Source organism: Diorhabda carinulata, chromosome 7 (assembly GCF_026250575.1).
Source record: "Diorhabda carinulata isolate Delta chromosome 7, icDioCari1.1, whole genome shotgun sequence".
Classification (NCBI taxonomy): domain Eukaryota; kingdom Metazoa; phylum Arthropoda; class Insecta; order Coleoptera; family Chrysomelidae; genus Diorhabda; species Diorhabda carinulata.
This window is the reverse complement of record NC_079466.1, coordinates 16,043,373-16,061,154: the sequence shown is the minus strand read 5'-3', so window position 1 is coordinate 16,061,154 and position 17,782 is coordinate 16,043,373. Positions and strand designations below refer to the sequence as shown.

The window sequence follows — 17,782 nt, the reverse complement described above, 5'->3', positions numbered from 1 at the left end:
TTTCAAAAGCAAATATTTACTAACAACCTTTGAAAACCTTTCAAAGCTTGCGCAAATATATTTCCCAACTTATAGTTAGGAAACATAAATTCAATATATTATAATATTGGTAAGCGCATAAAGTAGCTAACTGAATCGTTTTGGCTTATTTTACAGTAGATTTAGTGCGCAAATGAAAAAATAAAAGTTGTGGTTGTCTTGCTGTTTCTACTAGCTAAGACTCCTGCCAGAAGCTTCTAATGCTCGATCCAAATTCTAGCGAGACACCTTCTGGAGGCTCTCGAAGCGAATCTTGAAGAGCAAAGGTGACAGGAGTGCTATTCATCTACCCTCTCGTTATATTTTATATTCACGACATCACCCTCATGCGTGTAGCCTCGTAGAAAGTGTGAATCAGGCGTAAGAGAAAGTCCACGGTCCTCAGAAAGTCACGAGAATTTCTTTTTTCGTCGCCGGATTCTCGCTGTTGCCGACATTACCGGGTTGAATTTTATATATTATTGAAAATAAAAAGTTCTAAGTCTTTTTCAATAATGATACTTTTAATTTCTTACATTTTCTAAATTGTATTTGTAAGCATGAAAAATAACCGTATTGGTCAATTTTGTAAGTATTTTGGACAATCATCCTGACTCAGTTTTTCCATAGTACCTTCCCGGAAATGATATTTGGATACATTTGTATGAATTTTTATTTGTATAAATGTTCACTTTAGGACTACACTTTTAGATTTTTTTTTATTTGTAGGTAGTTTTGTAATTTTTTTATTGTTGGTTTTTATTATACAGGGTGTTTCAAACAAAGGTGAACCCGTCTCTAGGATATATAAAAAACTGGAAAATATTTGGGGTTTGCTCAGTAAAAATTTTGGTAACGCCATCCATATTCAAGATAAAGGGCGTTAAAGAAAAAAAACTTTTACACATTTTTTACGATTTTGCCGCAACTACTGAAAATATTGTATTGAAATTTTATACGAATATGTTTTGGAAGCTGATACGTCCAATAAATTTGTTTTTTATATCTTAATTCTCATAGAGGGCGCTAGTTACACGGTTTATACCAAGTAGTAAGCGGTACACAGTATCGAGTTTTATCAAGAGTCCTTTTTCGTGTTAAATTATGTGTTTACTTGAAATTTTACTTAATAAATCTGATATTGAAAAAGTTATGTCTGGTACGTACCGTGTAACTAGCACCATCTATGAGAGTCAGGCATAAGAACAAATTTATTGGATGTATTAGTTTTCAAAACATATTGGTGTAAAATTTGAATACAATGTTGCCAGTAGCTGCGGCAAAATCGTAAGAAATGTGTATATTTTTTTCTTCAACGAAAATTGTTTACCTAGAAAAAATCACAAATATTTTTCAGTTTTTTATCTATCCCAGAGAAGGGATCATCTTTTTTTGAAATACCCTGTATTCCTTCTTTAAATTTTTACATTTATTTTATCACATTAAAGTAGTTTTTTCTTAAAATAGGACTATATTATAATAAAACTATATATTATAAAAAAATTTTGTTAACTACACCCGTCTTCACCGAACAATAAAACATTGTACATATTTTTATGAGATTCAACTCTATTTTTCTTGTTTTTCAACTTGTTGACTAGACTATTGAAAACATTTAAAATCAGTTGTAAAATTTTTAGCAGCAATATTTTCTCCTCATTTTGTTGGCTCCTTGTGCTGTTAGAATACAAAAATAAACAATTTTTTAGTTTAAACGTTTATTTTTACCAAAGAATTTTTAGTGCCAAAACTATAATATGCTAATATGGGAAACACTTTCATAAACCAAAGACACAAATGTTCCAACCAATTGAAAATTATTCTAAAAATGTGATACTTCAATAAAACTCTTATTGAATAATTAATAATTATTAGTCTTATATTATTAGCAAAATTTAATTGAAAATATTCGTTCTTATCAATATTAACGTCGTTGTTATTTGTTAAAGAACAATGCGATGGTTTAACCAAGAAATGTAGGTAATTCATCATAGTTTTGAACGACAAAATTGGATGCATCGACCACATTCCTCGTATCAGATGCCTGGCCATTTTCAAGAATTTCTCATCTTTCTTGACGATTTGCGGGTGAAATATTTGGTTGATCAAAATGTTGCAGATCTCTCTAGATTCTTTTACAGAATCACGGCAGATATTGAATCTGGAAAATGTAAACAACAAATATTAAATCTTTGTTCATTTCTTTACAATATTGCTATAATAAACAAGACATGTTAAGGCTTTTCAAAAGCAACCTAACCTAGGCAGGCTGAAAAGTTCCTGGTTTAGCGTAAAATAAATTTTTTTTTTTCGTTGAATTTCATTTTATTATCAGCCTTCGAAGGCTATATAACGATTATAGTAGTCACACAATTTTTCGATACCATTTTTATAGTGCGAATTGTCTTCAACCTCAAAATCCCAAGTAGTGAAACATGACTAAACGTCACCATGCTACCTGGGTATAGGCTTTAGCGATAATCGCTTCATTGGCGCAAAAATTCTGTCCAGCGTACATCTTTTTGGGGTATGGGGACAGGAAAAATTCGCCGGACGCTCAATTTTTCCAGCGTTTTCATTGCTTTGTGACACGGTGCATTGAGCATAAAACAACACTTCCATCTTCTTCAATTGGGGCTGTTATCCCGCGATTTTCTTGATCAAACTCTCCAATAACGATACCTAATAGTTGTTGTTTATGATTTTTCTTTTTTCGATGAAAATTGTACCATACGCATACCAAAACACTGATCCCATAACCTTGCGAGGCTAGCCGTATTTGCGTCTTTCCACGCTTTGAAGTCGGTTCATTACGTGCAGTTCACCCGGCTGACTGTCGATTGGACTCCGATGTTTCTGGTTGTTTGTTATCTTTAGGGTTTCAGCTATCTTGTCAGTTTCATTTTAGAGTTATCAGAAATTATTTTGTGGACTTTCTTGCTGATTTGATCAGTGACCGCCCCGTTGGAGCATCCACTGCGTGCATCGTCCTCGATAAGCCCCGTAGATCATAGAAAAGAGACATGAATCAAGACAAATAATCACAAATAACATAGTCTAAGCAGTAAAAAAATAGAAAGAAAGAAGTAATTTTTAATCATTAAGATGATTTAGAAACATAAACATATCAAAAGGGGAAGGAAATTATTTATTGTTACAGAATAGTAAAGATGGAAAAAAATGGAAGTTTGAAATTCAAATCAAATGCCAAATTCAAAAACCTGACCCAGCAACGAAACAGTATACGATGATGGTACAAAAGAGAATGATGGCATAAATATCTTGAAGAATATAACAAACTACAAAGAAGAGGAAAAACGATGAATCACAGCCTATGCAGAAGTTATGGTAATATTATCAACTAGTGAAAAATAATTGTAAAAGACATGCAGGACCTTCATAGAAATCAATATTTAGTAACATAACCATATAAAATCTACTTGCAAACAGTCAACATTCAACAGTCAAATTTCTAATAATTTTTTGCCGTTCTTCAAAGGAGAACACAACTACTTTTCTGGCTAATATCACGACCGATATTGAATTACATCCTCTATGAAAAACGTGATGTTTATCGACCATCTTGTCGATTTTAACATCTCTAATGGCTCGGAACTGCAAGTAGAGGGTTGTAACCACTGACCAGTTTCGACGTTATTACGTCTCATCAGAGTGGTATAATAAACTCTCGTTCGAAGTAGACACCGAAATGAAGATAGAATCAGAATTTTGTTCCTGTAGTTGAACATTCCCCAGTGAACGCTAACTGGCGCAATCTTCACGTAAAGAAGTCTTTGGCAGCTATATTATGAGCGTGGAACGTGGCAATGAAACACCAAAGTGGACTAACTTTAATATATTTTATATTTTTTCCGAACTCTCGAATACTTATGTATTCATCGTCTGGGAAATAATTAATTAAGATTTTCGGTGGTTTTGAATCGTATTCTGGTAAAAAATTTTAAAATACATACGTTTCAAAATTCAATATTCAAATTGACGTTGATAGAATTATTGATTAATTGAAATATTTCTTCATATTTGATTTATATATATATATATACATATATATTTATATATATTATATATTTTAAAAGTTCAAACGGCATACCTATCTTCAATTCCCATTAAGTAACCAACGACCTTCCAAAAATGAATGAAAGCTTTGAATTCCTCATCGGTCGCATTATGAATACCAATCAAATTAGGTCTAGCTACTTGAAATCCCATGAATCCGAACTGAGTCAATGCCATATCCATTTGGGTGATTTTGTTGAAGCTACTCCTACAACTTTGTCTGCTGGCTGAATTGTGTTTTGAATTAACTTGACGTAGAGATTTCCATACTCTGAAAGATTCAAATCATTCAAAAATTGCCAAGAAATTTCGTCTTGACTTACAACCTTCAAACCTACAATAATCTTTGAAAACTATAAATTAGAAATAATAAACATGATTTATTTATGATAAATAAACGCACATGATTTATGTCAAATGACACGCACATTTCCTACGCAAAAATTTGTGTCACAAACGACGCACGCTATACGGGATTTGTCTATTTTTCGACGAACGTCAAATAGTCCAGTCAATTTGGACCAAAAAATAAGAATGAAGTTACATAAATTCCCATCAAGCTCAAAATCAGTAGATTTGTTCAAAATATAATTAAAAATGAAGTTTCTTATCTTATGGAACGATGGAACACACATTGCAGAATAAGAAGTGATTTTCGACAATCCCAACATTCCCGATTTTGATAATAACACCAAACGAAATTGAGTTGATGGAGTGCGGAAACTAATATTCCAAGATCACATGACATACCGTGAGATTGAGCATTGAGCATATAGGCATTAGATCCTCAGTCATACATTCAATCTTGCTTGACCAATTGGCTATTAAAAAATTTACTTGCGTTGGATACTACATAAGTAGAAAATCGTTCAAAAGCAGCTCGTGTCGATTGGTGCAAAGAAATGGAGAAATGCTGATAAAATTCAATAGCGGTGCTTCATAAGACGTACACAAGATCGTAATGGACGAAGAATCATTGATCTATACATGTGAACCCGAAATTAAAAACCGACTGTATGGGTTTTTCAAGACAAGTAAAATTTTATTCAAGGTCGAAGGTGAAAAAATGGGATTTTCGCCATTTTCAGCAAAAAGATGAGGTTTATTTTAAAAATACCCCAAACAAAAATTGTAGATCATAAAATTATCTATAAAAAACGTACTAATACTTTTTCCCTACGAGTCACCGTTTCTGAGATATAAAGATTCAAAAAGTAATCGTCACAATACACATGAGTCCGCCACGTATATATATACATCTCTAGAGTTGTAGTATATGTTAAAAATATTTTTCTATCGGTAACTTTGGTGAATATGTAAATTTATACTGCTCGAACTACAACTGGAAAAATTATTTTCTCCTTAAAACCAGGAAAAGCTCAACATCAAAAAGTTTATCTACTTTTGCAAAGTGTCAAAATCATGTACTATTTTTACACGCAATAACTGGCTGTGACACGAGATATGCATTTTACAGTTTTCAAAATGTTTGAAAAACAAAATTTAGTTCAATGTGCTGAAATTTTTAAAAACAATAATTCAACTCGACAAGAAGTTATTAGCACGGCATTCCCTTTCTTCTTTCTATGTACGGAAATCCTAAAAAACCTACCTGCTCAGAAAACTATCGATACGCATGTTTCGTTAAAAATACTTAAAGTAAAAAACAAGTTCAATTAGCTTGTCTTCATCCAATCTCAGTTGGTTCTCATCAACATATTTTTCGGGTATATTATCAAGTTCCTAACCTAACCTAACCTAACCTAACCAAGTGCTACTTGGTTATCAATTACATTCTACAGATTGGGGTTGGAAGTTGGTCAACAATACATTAGAACCCGTTCAAACTTTACTCCGACTTGCGCCAGAAAAACTGCTGAACACAAAAATGTGCTAACGCAGTGCTAAATGTGGTTGCCAAAAAGTCGGACTGTTTTGTACTCTGGCCCCGGTCGTACTCTAATATTGAATCACCAACAGTGAAGAATCCTTTCGATTCCAGAATGAGAAGAAGAGGAACAAGAAGAAGAATTTAAAAGTTACGACTCGGACGATTAAATTTTTTTTTAATTTAAATCGCTTTTATCTTTTGAATCTCTGCCAATTTCAATTATTTTGCAGTAGTTTCAAATTAAATATGATCACAACAGACCTGTGGAATAGGCCTACCCAGGAACTACGTTAAAAAACGCGCTAATTACTACACTACCTCATAGGTGGTGTGGAAACGTGTGCATATTATAACTTTTTGAAACATTATATCTCAGAAATAGTGACTCGTAGGAAAAAATATATTAATGCGTTTTTAGTAGATAATTTTATGATCTACAATTTTTGTCTAAAGTGTTAAAGTGTCAGAAAATATTCAGTTTATTTCAGTGCATATTACAATAATATTAATTCATAATTATTTGTTTTCAAAAGATCATAGAGACTGTTTATATTTGAAAGAGATAACAGGGAAAGATGGGAAAAGAGAAAAAGCAAATATGAGCACAAAATATTTTAAATATCATTACGTTTACCTAGATCCAGGTTTGAATTCTTCCTCATACCAAATAATCATGTGAAAAACTGTAGATACATATCGTATATATGCGGTGAAATCAGTACTTGATTTTCCAGTAAACATTAAGATTTTTAATACGGAAGGCGCTGCTAGAATCGCTAGAAGACCATTGAATTTAGCAAAAAACATGGCAAATATATGTTTGTAGAAAAACTGCTGTCCCCTGTAAAATAATATAATAATTAGTTATTAAAGCATCTAAATGTTCTGTTTCTTTTTATTATAATTGAAATACGACAATTACACGTTCGTTTTGACATATTTTAAATGAAGAAAATGGTCCAAAGTTTGATTTTTTACCTGATTTTCCCACAGCCTCAACTTTGTTTCAAAAGCTTGAATATATCAATAGAATTGAGGGACAATCAGATATTTACCCAGTCTTTTTCTAACTTAAAAGCATGAATAGGGTCACGTCATGCAAAAAATCTTTCTAAAACTACTCCTCGACTGAGCCAATGAACTGATTTAGTCCTTATAAAATTTACAATTTTATTTATAGGTTGCATGACATTGTCCATATTTAAATGTTTGGATGCCAATGACTCCTGATGATTTATACAGTGAAATCCCACAAAATTACTTGATGTTTTCTGTTTTAATTTAGTAACAATGCCCGAATGTTTGCCAGCCATGGCAGGAGGGCCATCCGCAGTTGTGCTGCTAAGTATATTCCAGTCGAGTTCATATTCTGCTTTCGAATGCTCGACAAAACAATTATGATTACTCGACTCAACTGACTCACGTCACGCCACGCATTCGTTTTATATGGTTAATGAAGGTTGTAGTCTAGACTCAAAGCACATGGAAGATTGTACCGTTCTCGACAAAAATAATAGGATATTTCCGCTTGCTGCTAAGATATAGCGATACTGTCTTTCTCTTTCGCTTGTCTAGGCACGCGCTGCCCTTGAAATTACTTATAAACATCCGTAGACTTGAGAGAACGAGTATCTAAAACATCTGTAGAGGAATTGAAGTCTAAAAACTCTAAAAAACATGATGCTTGTTTCTGTGACACATTGTGATCGCGGGCCTTATTTATACGGCCCAGAGGCCAGAAGCGGCCCGCGGGCCGTATCTTTGACATGACTACCTTATTGCTTGAAAGAAATTTGATAATAAACTTGAGAAATACGTAATAATACAGGTTTTTTCAGTTTTTAAAAAACTACCTGAACGTATGGTCTTGGAAGAGGTCTGTTGATTTGGAGGAAAGATAAAATTTTAAAACAGAAGAGACCAAAAATCAAGAACATTTAGATGCACTAATATCAAAAGGTCAAGGAAATAAGAAATTGAAGAAATTCATCCAATTAACTAGTACTGAATTTACCTTTTTTTGTCGGCTTTCAAAAATTGGACAAATATTATATACAATGTGAAGGGTAAATGTCCAATTTGATTGGCTCTACAAGAGGAAATACTCCCATACAATTGTGGAATTAAACTATAGTGGTAAAGAACTTGTTGATATGATTTTCGACGTCTCCTTTATAATCTTACCGGATGTTTTTATTATGGTATGTAGAGGTACTGAGAGGTATATATTACAAATTATCATGATTGTTCCTTCAATAAAAATTTTTGCTCCTATTTACGGTACTACGTTGTTAAAGGTGGATCCTTCTCAAATAATGCCCTGTATACTTCATTCCGCCACTGTTTTCAAGATTATTAAATAAAAACCCTAACAGACTATAAAATATTGTAAAATAAGCAAGTTGTTAATATTTGAATAGTAATTACAAAAATTTTGGTTTCTACTTACTTTTTGAAAACTTGGTCGTCGTAGAAAGGCGGTAAATCACATTTTTCACAGAGACTGGTGTTACATCCAATTTTGGACCCATTTTCTAATAAGTTGTCTACAAATTTTTGGGCATCGAAATCTGAAAAACATCAAATATTTGTTTCTGTTAATTATTGTTAGGTAAAAATGTTTAATTATTATCATTCAAGCCGGTCACAAGTTGATTAATTTATTATTTTTATACAAGGTGTTCCGGAACATGATGCAAAAAATTCGGGAGTGAGTAGATGACGTGAAAATAATGTTGTGACATAAAAACCATTTTCTCATACGATACTTCGTTTCTGAGTTATAAGCATTTAAAGTTGCAAAATCAGAACGTTAAAACAAACATTTAAGCATATATTCGAAATTATACATTCTAACATTATGAATTTTTAATGGATGATTACTATGTCCATGTAGTTCGTTTAACGATAACAGAAATGAATTTTTAAATCGATGTTTTAACAAAAAGGTACTATTTGTTTTAACTCGATAAAATTTATGGTTTGGGAGATATGTAGATTATTAGATCGTTGTACATGTTGAAGAAACCGTTCGCCATAAGGAGACATTCTGAAAAAAATTATCATAAATTGTAAATATAGAAGGTTTTAAAACACAATCAAACATTTCGAATTGAACTGCGTACTGTACATCGTGTTACTTACATAGGGAAAAAATTGAAGTGTAGAAAAATTTAGTTGTTAGCCTACAACTTATCAAGTAAAGACAAAAACTATAATAACTGTTCGAAGTCGGCACCTTGCACTTCTATACATTTCAGTCTTTTCGACTGTCTGCAGCAGCGACGTCTCTTCACGGGAAACATGTAGCGAGATCGGATTTTTTGCATTTAATTCCTTTACAGCTGTAGAAGTGCAAAAACGAAAGAAATTTCGGACATTATAAGGAAAAAATTATTCAAAATAACCAATATGTGATTGTTTCCATACAAAATCTTTCGACAACCACCGAATTTGAAAATTTTTTGGAAGCAACATATAACATCAATTTAGTATCTTCGAGAGAAGTTATAAAAAACGCAAACACAACAATCGATGGAATCTTTGTATAATTAAGTGTATAAAACGTTGAAACTTTGAACGATTTTAAAATTAAAATATAAAATGACTATATTTTGTAAAAACTTATTCAGTATTAATTTTAATATAAATAGAAATTGTTGCGACGTACGAAGTTATTTGATTCAATCATTTCAATTCATATCAGTAAAAAGGCATGTTGGAGTTACATGCGAAGAATTCGCTTGAAGGACATTTTATAAACAATACAATTGTATCAAATATCATAAACATGTATCAGCATTTATTCAATTTTTGTAATCAATCTGACAACACTTAATATTTTCGAAACAGTGGAAGGTATATATCATTGTAATGAATTGAATCTAGAATTTTCTGAAGTTCCACAAAATGAATAATATACAAGGCGTTGCATTTGAAATAAGAAATTTGGTATTGTCACTATTATATGACACATCCCGTATAATTTTTTTTGGACAAAATGCGCATTTAAAGATACAAATCGACATGCTTTCGGCTGTTCAACACCGAATTTTTTATCATAATCATAAGAATTTAAGGTTATAGTTGTGAACTGATTTTGAAATTTGGTAAATGGACCTAGATGCTGAATATTTGCCACTTATAACAGACACATTACAAAAAATAGATTTTTCTAAAAATTTTCGAAGTATACTGACTTTTGAAAACCTAAATTGTTACAAATTAATCTTTGTCAAGCAGAGTGGAACCTCAAAAATGAAAATTAGATTGGAGAAATTGTACAACGGCGTTTCATACTTTGTTTAATACGTTGATCCCCGATGCGGCCCATCCATCCCCCATGCGCTTTCCCCAAACCTTTTAACCTTCTCCTCGGCCGAAGGGATCGCATTTGAATGTTTTACAGTTTAGTTGGACCGTCCTGGGCCCTTGAAACATTACCCAACTCCATTGTAAAACAAAAAACCTTAAAATTCTTTTTTTTTTGTTTCCTTCAACATAGTTATAATAATATTAAATTATAATTTTTAATTTGTGCTACCTTTACATTTCCTGTACCTATTTTTGCTAAATTTTGTTTTGAAGGTATAAGAGAATGACGAATTTTGAAAAACGAAAGTTTTATTATATAAAATATTACAGTATCAATACAACAACACAAAATTGTTGTTACAATCATAATTATTTATGTTTTTCAGCAAAACACGGAATACAATAATGTGGTTTTACAAAAAAAAAACACTGCAAAAAGTAAACATATCTTTTACTTGAATTTTTCAATAATTTTTTTGACTTTTTTCACAACACCCCGCACAATCTCTTTTCACCTTGTGACTTGGGCCTTCTTTCTTCACTAGACAATGGATTTTTTTGGTTTTGGCGTCTCTTGATCAGCAACAACCGTAGTTTCTTTCTTCAGTAACACCTTTACTAGACTGATTTGGAAACCAGTATTTGGTTTATTCTTTTTTGTTATTCTTTTTAAGAATATGAGCATTCACCATTGTTATACAAAATAACAGCTCAATAGCAATTTAGCTATACCACTTCGACGTCCTTCTCAAATAAGTGTTGTGGCTTGCCATTTGAAGCTTCACAACCACTTCTGATCGTCTGTCAATGCTTACTGTGTCATCAGCATGCTTTGTAGAAAGCATCAACACGTCACGCTTATCTTTCCATTTTCGTATTGTTAAAAGATAGGTAAATTTAACCTCACCCAAAAGCATTATTTTTGATCTGATCTAATATTTCGCACATCCAAAACATACGTCAAAATTTTATTTTTCCACACTGCAAGTAGGATGTACCTTCAAAAAAATATAATGAAAAGATTTCCTCAAATCCACATCCCATATAGAGTGTAAAAACACAAAAAAAATTGGGGCCAGTTCATCAATTTTGGTCGGGGCTCAACGTGTTGTATACCCGTATTTTTGTTATCAGTGGAAAGCAAAAAAAACCTTCTTTATAATGTGATTCACTTTCCACTTAACGTCGAGAGATTCAATGACAGGAAAGGACCTTGATTGAGGATGTAGCTGTATAGTCATAGTTTTAAGAAACCTCTATGTCAAACTAGTTTTTTCCAAACTCAAAGTGAAAAACAAGAAAAATTTGCTCTAATACCTTTCAATCCTGTTTATGCAAAAGGATTGGAAGAAATATATAATAAATTGTTTTATAAATCCAACAATACATGAAAACAATTGTTGGGCAATCATAAGGATAAAATACGAAATTTCCAAAAGAGTGGTACATATGAAATAAGCTGAATGATTGTGACCGGAAGTATATTGGACAGACTAAGAGATCTGTTATTGTCCGGTTTAAAGAGCACATAGCTCTTTTGAAATATGGACGTCCCGTAAAATTAGGTATTACCGATCATGCTGACAGTCATAATCATGACATAAATATTCTTCTTCTTCTTTTTCTTATTCATTTTTAAGATCTCATTATCTGTTAGTTTTGTAGGTTCTTCTTTATCAGTTCCTGGGAGGTGGACTTTGCCTGTATGGGTGGACTGAGTAACTCAACGGCCACAGAACTGCAGGAGCATAAATATTAATAATGTAAAACTGTTAAAAAATGTATCCAATCGTAAATTGTTGGATGCATTTGAAAGCGAGGAAATCGCTAAAAGCCCACTCTACAGTTCAGTAGTCAAGGAATAGATGTGAAGATTCCCGCGAAGGAGGTTTTCCCGCTGGAATAAATTTTCGCGGGAGGAGGTTTACTGTTGGGAAAGAATAAAACTGGAAACACTACGAGATACTTTTTGAAGTACTTACCATTACAAGTTTCAGTACGTTGCATGTTCTTTCGTTGACGTCTAGAATGGGAAAAAATACTTTTAGTTGATATTCAATACCTAGGCAAACAATTGTTTGTACCAAATCATTTTATATTAATACCAAGTGAAACATATCGGACACATGTTTACTATTTGTATGTACTCGTCTAACCAAATAGAAATACAAAGTAAGAAGACTGTAAAGTGTCCTGTATATGAAACAAGATTGAGAAATGTTTTTAGCTTTTGGTATCAAACCTATTTATACAAATCTCATGTTGCCATGCAAAAAATTCGTGGTTTAGGGTTTGAATTACTAGAACACCTCCCTTATTCACCAGATTTGGCTCCGTCCGACTATCATCTCTTTCTTCAACTGAAAAAAAGTTTAAAAGGTTGTAAATTTTCTTCCAACGAGGAGGTAATAAAAGCTGTTGAGGTCTGGTTTGTAGAGCAAGAAGAAACATTTTTTTAAGGTCTAGAGACGTTGCAGGTTCGTTGTAATAAATGTATCCAATTAAGAGGAGAATATGTTGAGTAATAAAATATTTTGACATTGAAATTTTGTTTAGTTCTATAGTAGGCTAAGAATTTTTCAATATATTCTCGTATATACAAACTTTCTACTGACTTTTTTCTTTATTTCACACTGTATCGTCTATTTCAAATGGTCGCCAAAAAGTCATTCAAAAAATAATATTAAAATAGATTTATAGATCAACAAAAAGCCTTCGATCGAGTACAACTAAAAGACGTACTACATCTACTATACGATAAATACGATAAATGATGCTGTTCTAGTCGCAAAAAATGAAGATGATCTTCAAAGGCTTTTACATGTGCTTAACTGCCAACTGCTAAATCTTCGAATATATCTGCGTCCAAAACAAACTGTATGACCACATCCAAAACTCCGATAAGACGTAGACGACCAGATAATTCACCAAGTAATGAAATTCAAATACCTAGCGATCGAGATTTCAGGATTTGGAGACGTAGAGAACGAAGTTAGAGAGCAAACAACTAAAGCCTTAAGAATAGCAGCATGTTTGAACGAAACCATATGGCGAAATAAACATATCGGAATAAAAGCCAAATCGATAATGTACAAGGCCATGTAAGACCCATAATGAACTACACCGTAGAGACACGGCCAGAAACTGCGAGAACCAAAAGAATGATGGAAACGGCAGAGGTGAAAGTGCTACGCAGGATAGCCGGAGAAACCCTACTGGACAGGGAAAGAAGTGAGAACATCAGAAGATTGTGCAAAATAGATCACGTCAACGAATGCGCGCGATAAATCCCCATTGGTTCGAAGGAGTACCGGCCGACCTAGAAAAATATGGAGCGACAACATTGAAGCAGAGTAGGAGGCAAGGATGTCGAAGATAAAACAGGCGACTACGCCTAATACACGGAAGACGAAGAAGAAGATACCAGTGATAGATACAGAAAAAATGAAGGATAATGTTTTTTCTACAACTTTATAGTCCTTCTCTTAAACTCTTAAACTGACGTGCTCGAGAATTTCTGATGATCATTTTTTTCTTATTAATTTGATTTCTATGCTTCTATACCGAAATCCTCTCTTGGGCTCCTCTACTAATAGGACGACTTCATTGAAATAATAACCACGCTTTCTAATCTCGATTCTTGTGTTCTTTGACAAACTTTTATTTCTTACCGAAAAAACAGAATAAATATTCTAGTAAAATTCACTATTTTTTTCGTAGGAATTACTACAAGCGCTTCGTCCCAGTATATCAGTTTTACAGTTAGAACGCTTTGATACTTTTCATAGTCCAAAAATAAAAATATACTGTCACGAAATCACCCAATGATATAAAGCGTGAAGCCGGACCTGGACTAATATGTAATTGGCCGATGCGTCGGGTCTTTTCTTCTTTTGTCAGATATGTTTATCTTTTTTTGACTGTTTTATAGAGACTATTTCTAAAAAGGCTTTTTTGTTAATAAATAATAAATAAATAAAATAATAAAGCGACAGTCTTGCGGTCGTTAGTTACATAAATATTAATAAATAGTTAAGCGTGTAAGTGCTAGTGAATAGTTAATGTATAAATAAATTATCGTGTGTATAAATTGATCCCACCCGTTTGTTATTAAATATTGTTTATATAAATATGAAGAGAATTGTGAGCGAGGCAATAATCGATACGAAATTATTGAATTAAGTAACATTATTATCTTTTATTGCTATTAAATTATAATTTCATCAAGTAATTTCTATTTTAAACCAGAAAATGTTTTTAGAAACTAGCAAATGTATGTATTATACTTACTCTCATCAAGGTAAACACTATATCTGTGTAGAGTGACAACAGATTTTCCGTAATAATACCTCGTTCAAGTACAAAGTTGTTTAATACAACTTTGTTGTAAATAAATTAAGTATACAACCATCACGCAATACTCGCAATTGCTAATTAGATACTTCTTCCAATGACCAATAGAATGGAAAATATTTTTAGAGGATGTTGATTAAAATAAGAATTGGATCTATCTGTTTAGAAATTTTCGGTGATGCGGGCAAAATTTTTTCCGAAAATCCGTAAAAAATTTAATATACCGTGAATTTTTTCGATTTTTTTTGCATAGATTTCGAAAACGATGCGGACTTTCAAAAAAATTTCAATATATGCATCTGAATATGTCATAAAACTTGGATTTTGCTAAAACAAACAGCAATTTTCAAGGACAGCGCTATACTAAGCGTTTTTAATGACATAAATAAATACACTCGTGAGTAAAAAAAGTCATTAGTCATAGCTTTATAATTGGTGGTTTATGTTGTTATTGAATTATTTTTTTGATAGTAAAGAAAAAATATCAAATAAAAAATAATCTTGAATAATGAAAAAGATAATTATTAACATTATTGAAAATACAAGCTTAAATTCGTCAAAATAATAATTTATTTGAAATTATGGTCTTAATAAAAGCTTCCATCGCTTTTTCATGGATCGAATAATAAGTTTTTTTACTTGATCTGGTTCTGTGCTATCCCATTATTCAGTGAGCGCCGTTTTTAGGTCCGATTTCGTGCCCGGTGAAGGATTGTGTCTCTTTAAGTTCTTTCAATAAAAGTTCGATGTGATTTAACTACGGGCTACGCACTGACCAATCCATTGCGATAATTTCGACATCTTGTAAATATTGTTGTACGGAACTGCTGTAAGCAAACGGGCAGTGGCCTGCATTAGGATGAAGTTTTTGCCGACGAAACTGAGTAAAGAGTATCGATGTTTTTTCAATCGATGATTTTCTTTCGATGTTTTGCAGTTATCGATAGTTTCCAATAAACATCGATGTTTTGGTAATTTCAATAATTCCTAGTTGTTGAAAAGCTACCTCAATTAATAAATTTCAAATTAGCCAAGACTAATTATTTCATTATTTGAATTCCTTCCCATGAATAAAGAAAGTTGTGAAACATGGGTGTACGTTTTGAATGAATGGCAAACATCGATGTTTTGTCTACCGATACCCATCCCTAGCGTAGATATCTAAAATTTCTTCCATCTGGAACCTCCTCCAAAAATAAGACTGTGCGAATCTTTTTCCAGTCTTCAATTGACTCGTCTTCGCCATGCTGGCACACTCTGCTTTCGTCTGAGTTCGATTTGAACACCAGTGATGGGGCCCAATTTTTTAGCGATGTGCTCACAATGCGGTTACTTTTTTTGTTCCGGAACCATGACTTCGACAAAAGTTACCAATCTGTTGGTAAAGACGGTAAACTCTGGAAACAGCCGACTGACTCATGTTCAACGCACTGGCCATGTCTTGTTGACTCTGGGCTTATCGCAATAGGGTGACCGCTTGAGCAGCTTTATCACTTGTTCATATTTTTAGATAGAATTCTTCTTCGTTGTTAACGGAGATTGACGTTTGATGGCTAACTGAATCAGCGTGAGCTTTACTATAAGTGCTACCTCTATATGTAACATTGGCAACCAGAACCACAGTTTTGTGGTGAGTGTACTGTACATAAGTGACAGTATATTGGAGGCAAGTTACGTATTTTGTATTGAAAATGTCTGTAGTTTGAATTTTTTTTGCAAAAAACTTTTTTTCTTCTAATTTATGCGGTAAAGAACATAAAACGTGTGCAAATACTAAACATTTAGCCAGTTATTTAAAAACAGAGCATTATAATGTTTATATGTTAAAGTTGAAGCATCAGACCCTCTCAACAACGAAAAAATCTGGAAGAAAAAACTGAAGTTCCTTTGTATAATCTGAAAGATTTGTTTCGGCTGTTAATTTAGCTGTTCCAGTTAACAGAAGCCGGTTAACTGGAAAGCATATTAAAGAGCGAGTATTTTTGATGTCTGTATCAGATGATTACTGGTTTGAATAAAATTTACTACTTTAAATTTTTATTTTCTCACGTTGCTAATATCTTCATTTTATTAATTATATTTGAAGATTTATTTTCATTTTCCCATCGGTATAACTGATAGTAGTGGGACAGGTAAACCTTTTATAAGAATCAGTCACTCCTAATATTATAAATAAGCATTAAAAGGGTGGTTACCGATCATAGAATATTGTTAGACTTTTTACTGCGCCCCTAATTTACCTAATACCTACCAAAGACACCGTTTGTCAAGATTTATAACCCCCAAACATAATTCCCTAAACCAATAAAAATACGTAAAAAAATTTCCAGGTTTTATATTTTAACGTATATCTGGCAAGCTCTGGGTCTTAGAGTCTATAGAGTATTTGTGAGACTACAGATACATACGCGCACAGACCCAATTTAAAAGTTCCCAACGCAAGCAGAACTTACGTAAACAAATCCCCTATAAAGACCATAGATCTACCACATATCAAGACTATCCAATATTAAAAAGTCCTATCCAATAAGAACATCACACCCAACGAGCTCTTCCCCTTCTATTTTACTTTAAACACTCAACTTTAACATCCCCACAATTTTATCGGTGACGTACTTCTACTAAAAGTAAAATGAAACATGCATGTTTTAAAATAAAAAGTTCCCAACGCAAGCAGAACTTAAGAAAACGAATCCCCTATCAAGACCATAGATCTACCACATATCAAGAATATCCAATATTAAAAAGTCCTATCCAATAAGAACATCACACCCAACGAGCTCTTCCCCTTCTATTTTTCTCTCAACTATAACATCATATTTTAAACCAAAAATCGACCGTAATTTTCTCGAAAATTCTGCCATTTCTGAATTAATAATTTGAATTTAGCCGTTCACTGTATTCACATATAAACATCAAATCTCACCTACCTCGTATAAAATAATTGAAATGTCCAACTAGAAAACTAAAAGTAGTTATCGTTAGAGAATACACTGGGTACTGTTCTAATACACAAAAACGACATCAGTTCTTGTATACAAACTTTCACTGCATATGTTTATGTAAGTAGAGTCCACAACGAAGTGAAAGTGTTACATAATGAAGAATACTTCTCGGATTTATTCTACG

The 17,782-nt window shown here is 32.7% G+C and overlaps 1 protein-coding gene across 3 annotated transcripts; it reads right to left on the bottom strand.

The window, feature by feature from the left end:
* Positions 1 to 1,719: 1,719 nt before the first annotated feature.
* On the bottom strand, positions 1,720 to 17,726 carry LOC130896236 (uncharacterized). Of its 3 annotated transcripts, none has more exons than XM_057804184.1 (6): positions 17,584 to 17,726; positions 12,283 to 12,323; positions 8,436 to 8,556; positions 6,621 to 6,827; positions 4,130 to 4,366; positions 1,720 to 2,179 (listed from the first exon to the last, which is right to left on the bottom strand). In XM_057804184.1, the coding sequence occupies exons 2-6, from the start codon at positions 12,305 to 12,307 to the stop codon at positions 1,729 to 1,731; spliced, it is 1,041 nt and encodes a 346-aa protein (XP_057660167.1). In that variant the 5' UTR covers positions 12,308 to 12,323; positions 17,584 to 17,726; the 3' UTR covers positions 1,720 to 1,728. The 3 variants fall into 3 exon arrangements, with proteins under 3 accessions (XP_057660167.1, XP_057660169.1, XP_057660168.1); XM_057804186.1 differs by lacking the exon at positions 17,584 to 17,726 and adding an exon at positions 14,591 to 14,647; XM_057804185.1 differs by lacking the exon at positions 17,584 to 17,726 and adding an exon at positions 12,385 to 12,524.
* Between the last annotated feature and the right edge of the window lie 56 nt (positions 17,727 to 17,782).

Excerpts from the sequence above, each read along its gene's own strand:
- LOC130896236 (XM_057804184.1), bottom strand. The coding sequence starts at position 12,307 with ATGCAACGTACTGAAACTTGTAATG. Across the intron at positions 6,828-8,435 it reads GACGACCAAGTTTTCAAAAA|GGGACAGCAGTTTTTCTACA; the intron begins GTAAGTAGAAAC and ends ATTATTTTACAG. Across the intron at positions 4,367-6,620 it reads GAATTCAAACCTGGATCTAG|AGTATGGAAATCTCTACGTC; the intron begins GTAAACGTAATG and ends TGAATCTTTCAG.